This window comes from Bos indicus, chromosome 4, assembly GCF_029378745.1.
Source record: "Bos indicus isolate NIAB-ARS_2022 breed Sahiwal x Tharparkar chromosome 4, NIAB-ARS_B.indTharparkar_mat_pri_1.0, whole genome shotgun sequence".
Taxonomy (NCBI): domain Eukaryota; kingdom Metazoa; phylum Chordata; class Mammalia; order Artiodactyla; family Bovidae; genus Bos; species Bos indicus.
The window spans coordinates 114485476-114502765 of record NC_091763.1 but is presented as its reverse complement, the minus strand read 5'-3'; the positions used below and the strand labels follow the sequence as shown (position 1 = coordinate 114502765).

At 49.0% G+C, this 17290-nt stretch overlaps 1 protein-coding gene across 6 annotated transcripts in view; it reads left to right on the top strand.

Moving 5' to 3' along the window:
• The window catches only part of PRKAG2 (protein kinase AMP-activated non-catalytic subunit gamma 2), a 300390-nt gene that overhangs the window by 188919 nt on the left and 94181 nt on the right, over window positions 1-17290 (top strand). For all 6 annotated transcript variants that reach the window (XM_070788448.1, XM_070788446.1, XM_070788445.1 and 3 more), the window contains one exon: window positions 2748-2959. In XM_070788448.1, the coding sequence (XP_070644549.1) occupies window positions 2748-2959 (212 nt within the window). The remainder of the gene's footprint in view (window positions 1-2747; window positions 2960-17290) is intronic.

The following is a 17290-nucleotide window of genomic DNA, read 5'->3' as shown; positions in this document are numbered from 1 at the left end:
CTCACTCCTGCCGGACTGTGGGTATCACCCACAGTCGGCCCCCTCCTGCCCTGTCTGCCCTGCAGAGCTGCTGGACTCAAATCTCTCCCTCCTCAGGGGCCTCACTCTCCACCCTCCCTTCCCCACTCCCCCAACCCCTCCTCCAAGTGGGCCTTGCTTCTAAAACCTTTGGTGTGAACCTTTTTTCAAAAGAGCCTGGGGTCTTGCTCCTAGGGCCTTTCACGTCATAAGCCTGGAGACCTTCAAGGGCACGGTGACAGCAGTCTACCTCCTCCTTTCCCTGGAGCTCCTCCCTGGTCACCCTGGGGGCTGAGATCTCTGCTTGGTGTGGTGGTTCCTGGGACAACGGGGTCCCTGGAAAAAGACCTGGTTACTCCCAGTGCTCCCATCTAGGAAGTATGGGAGGGAAGGTTCCAGCCCAGCTTGAGCCTTGGCTCCGCCCCCTTCTGTCTCCCTGCCTGTTTGCGGGGTGGGGGGACACTGACCACGAACCTGCCCCCTGTCCGGGCCAGCGCTGGGCGGATGATGAACTGGGGCAGGGAGGAGAAACGTACGCATGCTTCCCAGGTGGCCCGCCTGCCAGGGCAGGAGACACGATTCAATCCCTGGGTTGGGCAGATCCCCTGGAGGAGGAAATGGCAATCTACTCTCCCATTCTTGTCTGGAGAATCCTATGGACAGAGGAGCCTGGCAGACTGCAGTCCATGGTGTCACAAAGAGTTGGACATGACTGAGCAACTGAGCACGCATGAGAAACTTACCTGTTTTCATCTGGTTTGGTTTGGCGTGAAGCAGCCTGTTGTTCACTGGTAGGCCTGGTACAGACGAGATGGGCTGAGGCTCATAGGACCACAGAGTCAGGAGGGGGGATGGGATGAATCGGGAGGTGGTCTGGGGGGTGAGGATGGAAGCAGAAGAAGGAACACAGTTGCACAGGGCTGGCGAGCAGAGGAGTCTGGACGGGGTAGAGCAGGTAGGCACAAGCCAGAGTAGGCTTTTGGCTTGTAGGATGATCAGTCTTTGTCAAGGTCAAAGGGAGCAAGAGGGTGGCCCTTGGACCGTGTTTACTGACGTCTTTGGCTTGCATGCCTATTGTATTTTTAAATAATTTAGAAATTGTATTCAGTTACCTATAAATGTGAGAGACCAGACCCAAATCCAGAGTCCGCCTGTCTTGGAAACAAATCAATATCAGGCAGCATTACTGTATTGTTTCCTAGAGCTTCCATAACAAAGTAGCCCAAACTAGGCAGCATGAATCCACAGGGGTTTATTCTCTCGTAATTCCACAGGCTGGAAGTCTGAACCAAGGTGTCAGCAGGACCACACCCGCTCTGAGACTCTGAATAGCCTCCCACCTTGCCACCTCTCACTTCCTTTTTCCTTTTTCCAGTATTACTGAGAAATAATTGATGTGCGTCACTGTATATGTTTAAGGCATACAGCATGGTACTTTGAATTGCTCGTATTGTGAAAGGATGATCACAGTGGGTGAGCTAACACCCCTCATCTCTACAGAAACAAGAAAAAGAAAGGAAAAAGAAGGACTTTCTCTTTGTGATGAGAGAGCTCTTAGGAGTCGTCTTAACTTTCCTGTGTGTCATACAGGAATGTTAACTACATCATTTTGTACATTGCATCCCCGGCAGTTAGTTATCTGATCATTGGAAATTTGGACCTTTTGACCAACCACCACCAGTCTTCTGGCTTCTGATGGTTGCCAGCAGCGCTTGGCATTCCCTGGCTCATAGAGACATCACCCCAGTGTCTGCCTCCGTCATTACACGGCCTTCTCCTCTGTGCGTATCTGTGTCTTCTCCCCTTATAAGGACACTGCACATGCGGTTAAGAGTCCAGCCTGTTTCAGTATAATCTCAGCTCAATTCTGTCTGCAAAGATCTATTTCCAAATAAGGTCACATTCATAGGTACTGGGGGTTCGGACTTTAACTTATCTGTTTGGGGGACTCCATTCAGCCATAACCACGATCTTACAGCATAATCAGGCAGATGTGAGTGACAATCGCCTGCCTGAGACAGGCCTCCAGGATTGCACAAAGCCTGTGGACATGTGCAGCCTCTCACTCTGGGCAGATTCATGTCCGGGTCTCCTGCCAGTTCTTTGTCCTCCACATCCCACCCACTGCTTCCTGGTTCCAGTCCTATCCAAGTCTTCACTCCACAAGGCCCTTCCTTCCCAAAGCCACCCCAGCGATCATCTTCACAGTGATTCTAGCTCTTGCACACTCACAGTGGCAGTTTTCACATCACACATTTTGACAATAATAGCGTGTCTGGTCTGGTCCTTGGTGTAGTTATGTGACTTCTGACCTTCATCTCTGCTGAATATGAACTTCCTTATGTCTTATCCCAAGGACTACGGGATCCACTCCACACACTCTCGACACCATGCTTTGTAGGGGAGGGAGGGGAGATCCAATAGTCTTGGACTAAATATGAAAATCACATCTGACAAGTGTGTATAAGTCTTATCACCTGACAACTTTTGAACTGTCCCTGTCACAGCAGGGGGGAATTCTGCCCACAACTCAGGTTGGGTGGGGCAGGGATTTCTAGACACAACCAGTTCTAAGGGATTAGAAATAGTTTATGCAAGCTTGTCCCCAACATTCAGAATTGAATCATTTAGATTCCTGCCATGTGAGACTCTCAGCACTTGCAGCTGGGAGCCCTTTTCTCCATGTCAGCAAATCGCTCACACCCTTTGTGGTTCCTCCTCTACCCCAGGCCTCTCTTCCTCTCCGTCGACACCCACCCAAGTGGCCAAGCAGCACACGTTCCCTCTCGAGTCCTACAAGCAAGAGCCTGAGCGACTGGAAAATCGCATCTATGCCTCCTCTTCGCCTCCGGACACAGGCCAGAGGTTCAGCCCGTCCTCCTTCCAGAGTGCAGCCAGGCCTCCCTCAGCATCGCCGACACATCCTTCTCCCTCCAAATCTGTAAGTCTGGGCCTCCTCCTGGGGGCCAGGCCGCCGGGTGTGGGAGGGAGGGCAGAATCTGGATATAGCTGAAGCCAAGGCTGGGCACTCCTGACATCTTGGGTGTATTTTATCATAAATCACAGACTAAGAAAAAAAAGTGGTGAGAGCACAATTGATGATGTTGTTCAGTTGCTAAGTCATGTTTGACTCTTTGTGACCCCATGGGCGGTAGCACACCAGGCTTCCCTGTCCTTCACCATCTGCCGGAGCTTGCTCAGACTTGTCCACTGAGTCATTGATGCCATCCATCCATCTCATCCTCTGTCATCCCCTTCTCCTTCTGCCTTCAGTCTTTCTCAGCATCAGGGTCTTTTCCAGTGAGTCGGCTCTTTGCATGAGGTAACCAAGGTGTTGGAGCTTCAGCTTCAGCATCAGTCCTTCCAATGAACGTTCAGGGTTGATTTCCTTTAGGATGGACTGGTTTGATCTCCTTGCAGTCCAAGGGACTCTCATAAGAGCACAGTAGGCAAGAGGACATCAAATGGACAGTAGCTTCTGGAACATGGCCAGGAAAACTTTTTTGCTCTCTTAGCTTCTTTTTAAAAATCAGTTATTAAAAGCTTTATTTGAATTTGTTGTGATTGGGATACTAAAGTAAAAAGTCACAGGCAAAGCAAAAAATACTGTTTTTTTTAATAGAAATTTTATTCTCGCTTTTTAAGATTTAGAGTCTGACATCATTTGACTTGGGAAGCGGTCTTGGAAAGATGAGCCTTTCCAAGCAGAGTGGGTTAGTGAAACGGGTGTCTTTGCATCCTTCAGAGGATCAGAACTAGTGGATATGAATGGAGGAGGATGGCTTAATGCCAGCCCTTACACACTCTGCATTTTAACACCGTGGGCCTGAGTGCGGGGACCAGCATCACCACCTCCGAGTTTGTGTTGGGACCCCAGACGTGCACTGTCATTCCTGTGCCCAACACGGATATAAAAACCACATCCCTGAAGTCTTTGCGTATGGATGTAACTAGTCTAGTCAGTATGGTATTAGTTTCCAGCAGCTGCTGTAACAAAGGGGCACAAACTGGGGGGCTTGAAACAACAGGAAGCCATCATCTCATGTTCTGGAGGCTGGAAGCCTGAGATCAAGGTTTTGGCAGGACCGTGTGCCCACGGAAGTCTCAGGGGGCGGCGGGGTGGGGCAGAACCTTCCTTGTCTGCCCAGCTTCCAGGAGCCCCAGAGTTTTCTTGGTTTGTGGCAGCTTTCTTCCAGTCTATGCTTGCATCTTCACTTGCTGTCTTTCCTCGGCTCTGTTTGTGTCCAGATTTTCCTCTTATAAGAATGTCATTCATATTGGATTAGGATCCAACTTGGTGGTTCAGACAGTAAAGAATCCTCCTGCATTGCAGGAGACTTGGGTTCGATTCCTGGGTTGGGAAGGTCCCCCAGAGACAGGAATGCCAACTCACTCCAGTATTCTTGCCTGGAGAACCCCATGTACAGAGGAGCCTGGTGGGCTACAGTCCATGGGGTCTTTGGGCTGTAGCCCAAAGAGTCAGATACAACTGAACAACTAATACTAACTCAGTATGACCGCTTTATACATAGATAGGTATATCCTTGGCCACACCAGCTCTTAGTTGCGGGATGTGGGGTCTAGTTCCCTGACCAGGGATTGAACCCAGGCCACCTGCGTTGGGAGTGCGGAGTCTTAGCCACTGAACCTCTGAACCACCAGGGAAGGCCCTGGATTTTTGTTTTTTAAGATTTATTTATTTTTGGGTGTGCTGGGTCTTTGTGGCTGCACGTGGGCTCTCTCTCGTTGCCGTGAGGAGAGGCTGCTCTTCGTTGCGCTCTGCAGGCTTCTCACTGCGGTGGCTTGTCTTATTGTGGAGTGCGATCTCTAGAGCATGGGTACGGGCTTTAGTTGCCCCGAGGCATGTGGGATCTTCCTGGACCAGGGATTGAACCCGTGTCCTCTGCATCAGCAGGCAGGTTCTTAACCGCTGGACCACCAAAGAAGCCCAACTTTTAAAAAAATAGCTATTTATTTGGCTGCCCCGAGTCTTAGTTGCAGCATATAGAATCTAGTTTCCTGACCAGAAATTGAACCCAGCCCCCCAACATTGGGAGCACAGAGTCCTAGCCACTGGACCACCGGGGAAATCCCAGGATGATTTATAATCTCTTTATAACTTAATTACCTCTGCAAAGACCTGATTTCCAAACAAGGTGGCATTCATGGGTGTTAGTGGTCAGGACCTCACAAAGCTTCTGGGGGGACACCATCTAACCATAACACTTGCTGCCTTTGGGAAGAAAGAAGATGTGTTAGTCTGGCAGAGAACCTACCGTGAGTCTTCTCCTTGTTTGTCCGAAGATTACTTTATTAGATGTAAGCTTAGCAGAGTATTGTTTTAAATGCTGAGGGATAAAATGTAAGGTATTGTCTCTGCCCTCTGGGGCTTACGGTCTTACTGGGAACAGAATAACACTCAGATAAAGCAGTTAAATCAAAGCGGAAGGTAGGTTGGGTGGGGATCAGGCGGGAAACAAATAGTCCACACTGCAGGGGGGTGGGAAGGGGTAAATACTGGTGTCTGATGAGGGTAAGGAAGGAAGACTTGGGTGACTGTGGCGCTCAAGTCAGCAGGAGAGGTGGAGATAGGGCCTTCTGGCGGTAGGGCAGGGTGGCACTGTCTGGGGGTTCCTGGTGATCCGGTGGAGATTAGAGACAGGAAGACCAGGAGGCGCCTGAGCACTCAGGGCCCAGGAGAAAGGTCATCCATGTTCCTGGGTGTGAATGAGAAGAGATCTTGAGGTTTCTGCTGTCCCGGGCATTTAGCGTGGAGGCTTGGTCATAGAGATACAAGAACAAATGTGTCCAAAAAAAGGGATCATGAGGTAACTGAAGGTCATCAAAAGCAGGGAGCTGCTACTTCCCTTGGGCTGGAGGGATGTGAGGGGACCCCATCAGGTGGGAGGTGGGACCAGTGTGTCTGCCTGGCAGGAAGGAGCTGGGGCCACAGAGGATGAGCAGCCACTGGCCTGAGCTGCCGTTGGAGGCAGAGGGATAGGAAGCCTGGCATCTCCGTGGCTTCCTGCCCTCCACCGTGTGCCCAGCCTGCGGAGAGGCCGGCGGGCCCAGAGACCTGAGAGGGAGCCGGCAGGGGACCGGAGACGGGAGCTGAGAAGGGAGTGACCGGCAGAGAGGCCCGGTTGGAGGAAGTCTGTTCAAAACATCGGCTTCTTCTCCCGGACCCGGGATGCCAGACAGGTCAGCCCAATGGGAGAAGAGACGCTGGTTTGAATCGGACGTGGTTATTTGGGCTTTAGATCATTTGAAGTGATGGTGCAGACGCAGACACGGGGTTTTTCCACGATTTCAGAAGTTCTGTGTGCACACCGAGCCCACAGCCTTTCCCACCTTAAATGAGAGAGCATTCAGAGGACGTTTTACATCTGCTTTCAGTGTCCCTTCCCCGACCCCTGATTGTGAGTAGACAGTGATATTCTTTTTTTTTTTTTAACCTTTCTTTTTTATTTTTTAAATTATGAAAATATAACACATTTACAGAAAACTTGGTAAATACATAACAAAGTTACATGTATTTCACAATATATTACAATTGTTTGTTAAGTAGATAAATGAAGATGTTTAGTTGCAGTTTCAATATCAAACTCTCAGAAATCAATAGAATGAATGTACAAAGAAGTAGTGGGGCTTCCGAGGTGGCTCAGATGGCAAAGAATCTGTCTGCAGCGCAGGAGACCCGGGTTCAATGCCTGGGTTGAGTAGATCCCCTGGAGAAGGGAATGGCTACCCACCCCAGGATTCTTGCCTGGGAAATCCCATGGACAGAGGAGCCTAGAGAAAGTCGCTCAGTCATATCTGACTCTTTTAGATCCCATGGACTATACAGTCCATGGAATTCTTCAGGGCAGAATCCTGGAGTGGGTAGCCTATCCCTTCTCCAGCGGATCTTCCCGACCCAGGAATCGAACCAGGGTCTCCTGCATTGCAGGCAGATTCTTTACCAACTGAGCTACAAGGGAAGCCCGATATGTTTATTTTACCACATTAAAAAAAAAAAAAAAGATCCAGTCAACAGTACAATGTTTATAAAGTTTGAGCTTCAGAAATTCAGGGTGATCACCCGAGATTCCCCACTTATATTTTGAAATGACATGTTTCAAATTGGAAGACAGTGTTCCACTGGCTATGAACATTAAACAGGAGCCTTAATCATGTTTAAGTTTTATCACCCAAGGCCTCCAGGGGCTCCTTCAAACATACTGGTCACAACCCCTGCAGCTGTGTTTGGCCCTGGTCTCTGCTTTCAGCAGCCTTTGGCAGGAGGGCTGGTGATGGATTCGGGTTCATCTAAGTGTTTCTTTATAATTGGATTATGTTGAATGTCCTCATGTGCTAAATTCCTTAAGAACGTGGCTGATTTCATGCATTTGGTTACCGGCGAAATCTTTATAGAGGAATGTGAGTTGCTTAAAGGCTTCTATCTGCTTGAAAGTATTTAGATATAATTTATCTCTGCCTTTTGGAATAAAAAGACACTTACTGTAAACATCGACCATGAAGATCACTTTTATAAACTTTGTTCCCATGAATTTTATTCTAAAATTAGAAAGGGGATGAGGGCAATGAATTCATCTTTGTAGAAGTACTCATTTTATCGTTTATTTACTCAGCAAATATTTATTAAGCAGCTGTTGGGTGACAGACACTGGGCTCGGGAAGGTTGATGGGTTGACAAGTGTGTGAGTGGCTCTCATGAGGCAGAGATGGTATTCTCTTCATCTATTAGCAGCACTTTATGCTTGGGAGGGGTTTGATAAATAGCTCAGCACTCACTGAACAAAGGTTTTCCCTGGTAGCTCAGCTGGTAAAGCATCTGCCTGCAATACAGGAGACCTGGGTTCTATCCCTGAGTTGGGAAGATGCCCTGGAGAAGGGATAGGCTACCCGCTCCAGTATTCTTGGGCTTCCCTGGTGGCTCAGCTGGTACAGAATCCGCCTGCAATGCAAGAGACCTGGGTTCGAACCCTGGGTTGGGAAGATCCCCTGGAGAAGGGGACGGGTATCCACTCCACTATTCTGGCCTGGAGAATTCCATGGACCGAGGAGCCTGGTGGGCTGTAGTCCGTGGGGTCACAAAGAGTTGGACATGATTCAGTGACTTTCACTTTCACTGAACAAAAGGAAGGAGCTTTTATCTATCTGAGGTGATGGTGTTTTTTAGTCTCTCCATCATGTCCAACTTTTTGTGACCCCGTGGACTGTAACCCACCAGGCTCCTCTGTCCATGGGATTTCCCAGGCAGGAATACTAGAGCGGGTTGCCGGTTCCTTCTCCAGGGGATCTTCTTGACCCAGGGATCAAACTCGTGCCTCCTTCATTGCAGGTGAATTCTTTACCACTGAGCCACCTGGGAAGCCCAACTTGGGGAGGGGGGTTCAGTTCAGTTCACTTGCTCAGTCGTGTCCGACTCTTTGCGACCCCATGAATCACAGCACGCCAGGCCTCCCTGTCCATCACCAACTCCCGGAGTTCACTCAGACTCATGTCCATCGAGTCAGTGATGCCATCCAGCCCTCTCATCCTCTGTCGTCCCCTTCTCCTCCTGCCCCCAATCCCTCCCAGCATCAGGGTCTTTTCCAGTGAGTCAACTCTTCGCATGAGGTGGCCAAAGACTGCAGTTTCAGCTTTAGCATCATTCCTTCCAAAGAAATCCCAGGGCTGATCTCCTTCAGAATGGACTGGTTGGATCAAGGGAGTCTTCTCCAACACCACAGTTCAGAAGCATCAATTCTTCAGCGCTCAGCCTTCTTCACAGTCCAACTCTCACATCCATACATGACCACAGGAAAATCCATAGCCTTGACTAGACGGACCTTTGTTGGCAAAGTCATGTCTCTGCTTTTGAATATGCTATCTAGGTTGGTCATAACTTTCCTTCCAAGGAGTAAGCGTCTTTTAATTTCATGGCTGCAGTCACCATCTGCAGTGATTTTGGAGCCCAAAAAAATAAAGTCTGACACTGTTTCCACTGTTTCCCCATCTATTTCCCATGAAGTGATGGGACTGGATGCCATGATCTTCGTTTTCTGAATGTTGAGTTTTAAGCCAACTTTTTCACTCTCCACTTTCACTTTCATCAAGAGGCTTTTGAGTTCCTCTTCACTTTCTGCCATAAGGGTGGTGTCATCTGCATATCTGAGGCTATTGATATTTCTCCCAGCAATCTTGATTCCAGCTTGTGTTTCTTCCAGTCCAGCATTTCTCATGATGTACTCTGCATATAAGTTAAATATAGACAGGTAAATAGTTATAAGAGAATTTGATAAAACTGTGCATGGGAGAAAATTCCTAGTCCTGTCTTGGGGAGTGGAAAAGCCAATCCCGGAGGACGGAAGTGGAAACTTTTCAGCAGCAGAGAGCAACAATCAACTCTGCATCTTAGGATGATCCCCGTGGTTGGGTGTGGAAATGAGACCAGATGTGAGTACAGCAGTTCAGATGAGATGCCGTGTGAAATGATCTGGGCCTGGTGGCAGCTGACGGTGGAAAGAAGGGGAGGGGACTGGTGTTAAAATGTAAAGAGCTATTTAAGAGGTCGGGTTGAAATGGCTTTGGTATGCAGCGACTGATTAGTTGAGGGGACAAAAGAGAAGAGTCAAGGATGACTGCAAAGATCTTGCCTTGGGAAACTGGATGGATGGTGGGTGCATTTTCTGGGATAGGGAACAGAGGAGGAGTCAGGCTGTGTGCAGGTGTGTACGTGTGTATAAGTGCACACACATGTGTGTTAGCTGGTGGTGGTACAACAAGGTGCCCAGGGGATCATTAAATGGAGGTGTCCAAAGTGCCATTGGATATGTGAATCTGGAGCTAGAAATTAAGATTTTTGTTTATTTGTTTTTATTTATTTGTTGGCTGTACCACACAGCTTGCAAGATCTCAGTTCCCCCACTGAGGATTGAACCTGGGCCCTAGCAGTGAAAACCCTAAGCATTAGGCAACCAGGGAACTCCCCTGGAAATTAAGATTTTTTTAATCATCAGAATGTAAATGGTAACCCTCACCATGATAGTAGATGAAATAATCCAGAGAGATGTATCGTAGGTGAGAAGAGAGCCAGAAAAACATGGGTATTTGAAGGACAAAGGAAAAGATTCTGAATTATCTAGAAAACAGGCAGAAAACCAGGCAAATGCAGCATCACGGAAGCACAAGGACTGTGTTTTGTGGAGTATCACGCATTTGGAGGGCATGGTCAGTGACGTTCCTGGCCGTGGGATGTAAGGACTGAGGTCATCTGTAACCTTGGCAGGAGTACTTCCAATGGCAAGGTCAGGAGCAGAAGCCATGTGATGTGGGTGAACGATTAAGAGCTGAAGACGTGGAGGCCTTAGTGTAGAAAACTCTTTCCAGGATCCTGGCTTTGAAGGGGAGGAGATGGGGCTGCAGCTGAAAGAATGAAGGTGATGGTTTGTTCCCATAAAGGGGAATAGATTTAAACACCAACAGGGAAAGAGTTAGTAGGAAGCGAGCAGTTAAAGATAGAAGGAGGGACTCCCCTGGTGGTCCAGTGGTTAAGACTTCCAGTGCAGGAGGTATGTGTTCGATTCCTGGTCAGAGAACTAAAATGTCACACACCAAAGCATGGCCAAAAAAAAAAAAAAAAAGAAGGGGAAAAGCAAGCATGCCATCTGTGCTTGTAAAGGAAATAGGTGAATTTTCTTAGGAGGTGGGAGCACGTGATGGGGGTATTTGTCTTGAACCGAAGGAAGAATCGGGAATCCCTGGTGGCTCAGTGGTAAAGAACCCAGCTGCTAGTGCAGGAAGCACAGGTTTGATCCCTGGGTCTGGAAGATCCCCTGGAGGAGGGCATGGCAACCCACTCCAGTATTCTTGCCTGGAAAATCCCATAGACAGAGGAGCCTGGTTGGCCACAGTCCATGAGGTCACAAAGAGTCGAACACGACTTAGCGACTAAATCATCCAGCAAAGGAAGAAACGTCTTTTAGAGGGTTGAAAATTTTATGTGCAGGTGTTAAAGTGATCAGTACTTATCCAATTTTCTTTCTACAGTCACTCCATGCACCCCCTGTTTGCTTCTATGGAATTTCACTCTTGACTTGTGTCTTGAATCAGAGTCCCTAGAAGCAGAGCCCGAGATGGGGCTTCAGGTGCAAGCGTGTTTATTCATTACAGAGAGCTCTCAGAAGAAAAATCTAAGGAGCCGGGAAAGGAAGGAGCAAAGCAAGGGTGTGGCTTCAGATGAGGTTGAGCCTCAGCTGTTCAACAGGGGAGCTCTGCAGTATAAACTGCCCCAGGAGGTGCTCTGCCTCGGGGCGAGGAAGCTGGGCTTTTAGATCTTTTTTTTTTTTAATTTATTTTTATTTATTTGGCTGCTCCAGGTCTTAGTTGTGGAACACAGGATCTTAAGTTGCAGCATATGGGGCCTAGTTCCCTGACCAGGGATTGAACCCAGGCCCTTCGCACTGAGAGTGCGGATTCTTAGCCACTGGACCACCAGGGAAGTCCCTAGGCTCTTATTATCTTTATATGAAATGGTTGCCATCAGCTCTGGGATGCCCTGGGTGAGGAAAATGCACCTGCCAGCTGGGATGGCACTTACAGGGCAGTCCTGTAAGGAGGTTGCAGGTTTGGGCCATTAACAGCAGCCCCCTGCCGCAGCCTGGAGTCCCAGCCCGCCAGTGACAAGGACCCCAGGGCGCCTGCCGCAGCCTGGAGTCTCTGATGCCTCCTCTCCCGCCTGCTCGATTCCCATGGCCAGCAAGGTTGGGTCCTGCGTCAGTCTTCCCACCGCTGCATAACAAACCTCCCCCACACTTAAGACAATAGCCATTGATTTAGCTCACCATCCTGTGGGCCAGCAATTTGGGCCGGGCATTCTTCTGGCCCCGAGTGTGCTTACTCACCCATCTGTGGTCACTTAGCAGGTCACTTGGGGACTGGCTGGACCAGAGTGGCCTTGGCCAGAACAGCTTGTGTCTGTTCCATGCGGTCTCCTCCTGCAGTCGGGTAGACTGGGCATGCTCTCATGACCGTGATGGGGCTCCCCACGACAGGGAGGTCTATCCAAGGCTTCCTGAGGCCGGACTCAGAATTGGGGCTCTGTAGCTCCTCCCACCCTGGGGTAGAACCTATGTGCTCTCCCCTTGGGTCTGGGCCTGTGGATTCTTTTGGCCCACAGAACACATCAGAAGTGACTATCGCATGGCAGGGGCTTGGACACAGGGTGTGGGCCAGTTCTGAAATCTACCTTCTTTCTTATCCCTTGATTCCAGCAACTGGGTCTGCAGGTGAACACGTGACATGCTTGAGTCTAGAGGCTCATGAATCTATATTTAAGGAGTCTAATTTAGATGCTGTACCTCGCTGAGAGTAACTTCCTGTTAAGCAGACTGCTGCAGTTTGTGTTCCTGGAGAAATAGAGACTCTACGGTAGAGATTCCTGTGCAGGATGTTAATCGGGCTGTCCTCTTAGGATCGACACCTGTGGGAGGAAGGAGGGAGGAGGGATGGGCAGAGAGAGAAGCTACGGTGCGGTGCTGTCTCAACACAGTCCTCCCCAGACCTCGGGGAGCACCTCCCAGTGACCCCACGCTGGACCGAAGGAGCCAGCCTTTACACCCTCATCACTGTTCATTAGATGGCAGCTGTCCTGGAAGAGGCTCGACCAGGCAAGGCAGCCCTCTCTAGCCAAGGGCTGTCCTTGCTGAGAGTTGAGGGTCACCCATTGGCAGGTTCCCAGCATCCTGGGGAAAATCCTTCACTGTTGGAAGGGGGCCAGAGTGGTAGAGTTGCTGCTGTTGCTGCCAAATCACTTCAGTCGTGTCTGACTCCGTGCGACCCCATAGACTGCAGCCCACCAGGCTCCCCTGTCCCTGGGATTCTCCAGGCAAGAACACTGGAGTGGGTTGCCATTTCCTTCTCCAATGCATGAAAGTGAAAAGTGAAAGTGAAGTCGCTCAGTCGTGTCCGACCCTTAGCGACCCCATAGACTACAGCCCACCAGGCTCCTCCATCCATGGGATTCTCCAGGCAAGAGTACTGGAGTGGGGTGCCATTGCCTTCTCCAGTGGTAGAGTTGACCCTTGAGTAACTTAGGTTTGAACTGCTCGGATCCACTGGGTGCAGATTGTTGCTGATAGTAAATCCTGCAGTACTGCCTGACTCGAGGTTGGTCGAATCCTTGGATGCATGACAACAGAAACGGAGGAACCGTGTATAGTGAGAGCTGACAGTAAGTTACACTGGGTTTCCCACCACGTGAAGGCTTAGCACCCCTAACCCTCAACTGTGCATCACAGCCTCTAGTATGTGGACTTATTCTCTATTTTTCCAACTTATTTGTATATTTCTTACATAATTTTATTTATTAGTGGTTGTGCTGGGTGTTCATTGCTGGGCACAGGCCGCCTTCCTGCAGCGAGCAGGGGCTGCTCTTCATTGTGGCGCAGGCTTCTCGCTGCAATGGTCTCCCCTGTTGCAGAGCACAGGCTCACTAACTGTGGCCCACAGGCTCAGCTGTTGCATGGCGTGTGGAATCTTCCTGGACCAGGGATTGAGCCCACGTCCCCTGCCCTGGCAGGTGAATTCCTATCCATTGCACCACTGGGAAGTCCCTATTTTTCCAGTTTATGATACCAAAATTCTGACAGATGAAAATAAGTGCTGTCATCTCTCTCCTTCGGAGAAGGCAATGGCACCCCACTCCAGTACTCTTGCCTGGAAAATCCCAGGGATGCGGGAGCCTGGTGGACTGCCCTCTATGGGGTTGCACAGAGTCGGACATGACTGAGACGACTTAGCAGCAGCAGCAGCAACATATCTCTCCTTATGATATAGTTAGTATGTAACTAAACTGAAGAAAAGGGTTCAGGATGACTGGTTGGGACTGAGTGAAAGAGGTTTCCTTAGGCCCAGAGGAAAAGGGACTAAAGCCTCCAGCTAATAACCATCACCAATATCCCAGCAATAGGAGTGAGCCACCATGGAAGTGGATAGTCCAGCCCCGGCCAGGCCTTCAGATGAGACCACAGCCCCAGCCCGTACCTGCACCAGGACCACCCACTGAGCTGATCTTGAACTCCTGACCCACAGAAACCATCAGACATCACGTATCAGTCTGCTAGGGCTGCCGTAGCAAAATATCACTGACTGGGTGACTTAAACTACAGAAATTTATTTCTCCGGTTCTGGAGGATGGAAGTCCAAGTTCAGGGCAGGTTTGGTTTCTCCTGATGGCTCACCCCTTGGATACAGATGACAGCTGTCTTGCTGGGTCCTCACCTGGCCACTCCTGCATACACGAACATCCCTGGTGTCTCTTCCTTCTTACAGAAACCCCAGTCCTATTGGATCAGGGGCCCACCCTTACAACATCATTTGACCTTAATTCTTAAAAGTCCTATCTCCAAATAAAAGCCCGTTGAGGGCTAGGGGTTCAACATATGAATTTGGGGAGCAGGGGGAAACAATTCAGTCCATAACAGATATTAAAATATTATTGTTGTTTTAAGTCACTGAGTTTTGGGGTGATTTGTTACATATCGAAAGATAACTAATACTTATTTGATCATGTTTGTGGGAAGGAAACAACTCAGTAGATTCAGAAAAGATAATAAACTCAGGAACTTTGGGTTCTTTTTAAAAACTGGTCATCTCCCCACAAATTACTCACCAAGGTCCCTTGTTTTTCTAGTATGGCTATTTGGAAAGAAACTGCTAACCAGTTTTCAAGATTGCTATTTGGAATAATTAGCCCCTTTTTAAAAATAGACAGCCCTTTAAACATCTGAAACTATTTCAGATCACTTGGCATCAAGGAGTCAAGATTTTCTATAAACTACTTTGTTTTATATTTCTGTCTGCCATGTAAAATAGCAAGTTATAACCTAATAAGGTCTTGACGTTAAGACTGTCTGCCCAGGAATGGTAAACTAACGGTTTCATCATCTGTTACTCACAACAGATTAGATAATTTAAAAATAGTTTGAAAAAATTCACATTGGGTCAAGGAGTAGGAGCTGCAGAGAGACATGATTCACGATGGGGCCGGTTATCATGAGAGCTGGAGCTTGGAGAAGTGCTGCCTGTGTGTTGAAGAGGCAGGCAGAGAGCATCTCTCCTCCCAGCTGTCAGGAAAAGGTATCATAACTGGCGTTGCTCCTGGGTTCCTGCACTGTTGGAATCATGACTGGATGAGCGGAAAGAAGGCAGAGCCAGAATAAGAGAGACGTAGTTGGCTGAGAGCTTGGTGCATTTCCTGAGCTGTGGCCTGAGTCTGCGGGATGCTCATTTACTCTGCTCCCCTAGGGTAGCTGCAAGGAGAAGGGGACGACGGAGGACAAGGTGGTTGGATGGCATCACCGACTCAGTGGACATGAGTTTGAGCAAACTGCAGGAGATACTGAAGGACAAAGAAGCCTAACATGCTGCAGTCCACGGGGTCGTAAAGAGTCAGACACGACTGAGCAACTGAACAGCTAGGGTAGCTGAGCTCCAAGGAGAAGATGGTGGATCTTTTACCTCAACTTTTTTTTTTTAATATTTATTTATTTATTTATCTGCCTCGGGTCTTAGTTGCAGCACATGGAAATTTCACTGCGTCATGAAGGGTCTTTCCTTGTGGTGCACGGACTCTCTAGTTGTGGCGAGTGGGCTCAGGAGTCATGGTGCTCAGGCTTAGTGGCTCCATGGCCTGTGGGATCCCAGTTCCCTGATCAGGGATTGAACCCACGTCTCCTGCATTGCAAGGCGAATTCTTAACCACTGGACCACCAGGGAAGTCCCTCAGCATTTTTTTTTTTACAGCTTGATAAATGCCGTGGCTGTGTCACCTCCCCAGGGGCCCAAGAAGGAACTCATGCCTTCACCAGTTATATCCTAAGACCTTACCATGTGCCTGGCACTGAGCACTCAAAGATGGCTGAGATAATTCCTGCTCTTGAGAATCTCCCAAAAAGAAGTAAGTCCTGCAGAATCAGGACCCTGAGCGAAAGCACCGAGGGGCACCTTCCACGTCTTCACTCTTGGGTCACAACCTAACAGATGGTAGATTGGCTTCAAAAGACTCACAGGTCCCACGACCATGCACGCGGCAGTGTTGTGGTCCCAGAGACACAAGTGTGGGGTAAAAAATGTACATTTCCAGTGGTGGATTATTAGACTGTGTTGGCTGATGGAGCCAACCCTTCTCGTGGTTAAATCTGCCATCAAGACAGCGGCGACCTTAGGTTGCACCTTGAGGGAGCAACCCTGCCTTCAACCTGGCAGAGGCAATGGTTAAAATGTTGGGATGGTCACTGGAGTTTATCACGGGGACCTACAAAAAGTACCTGTACACAGGGGCAGAGTCCATCACGGTCATCTTTTTCCCTCACGTGGGCTGGTACAAGGAACGTCACCTGAATAACAGACTAGACATATCTCTGCTGAAGAAAGGATCTCCCGTCACCGATTTCTCGAAGCCGGGGGCAGAAGCCAGCTTGCAGAGGGTGCCTGAGTGGGTGTGAGATGACAGAGGATGGACAGAGAATGTGGACCTCTTTGTCAGGAAGTTTAGCGTGAAGGGGAGTCATGAATAAGGACTGTGACGGGAGGGGGCATCTAGAAGGGCATTTCTTTTAAAAGATGGGTGTGTCTTGAGCATGGATGTATGCTGGTGAAAGGAGTTACAAGTTGCTGAATCTTTAGGGCTTCTCTCCCCATGTTTCTGTTCTAGAGGAACATAGGGCTTACCTCACAGGATAGTAATGAAGATCAACTGAGATAATCTGGGTAAAGCGACCCAAAGGCTCCTGCGCTCGCCTTGACTTGAACTGAACTGAACCACGGCAACCGGGGTCCAAAACCCACATTCTTACTGTCTTATCACTAAGAAGTCTCAGAGTTTGCAGCCTTGCCCTCCACATACTGACTCAGCATCTTAGCCCGCATCCCTAACTCAGGGGTTGGCACCCTCTGGTCCATGGGCCAAACCTGTTTTTGTCATGAACGTTTTATTAGTATGTGACCACAGTTATTCATTTACGCATATTCTCGAGCTGTTGTCATCAACAGCAGAGGTGAGTAATTGCAGTGGAGACTGGGTGGCCTGCAAAATATTTACTTCCTGGCCTTTTTTCAGGAAAAATAAAAGCCAGCTTCTGACTAATCTGTGCCAGAGGTTCCCTTTGCTGCCACATAGTTTGTTGCTAAGACATCCCATGCAGAGTGGCAGAATGAGGCTGGTCTCCAGAAAGGCAAGAGACAGGCCATAGAGCTTTGCCCCCACCAGATGTGTGGGGTGTGTCCC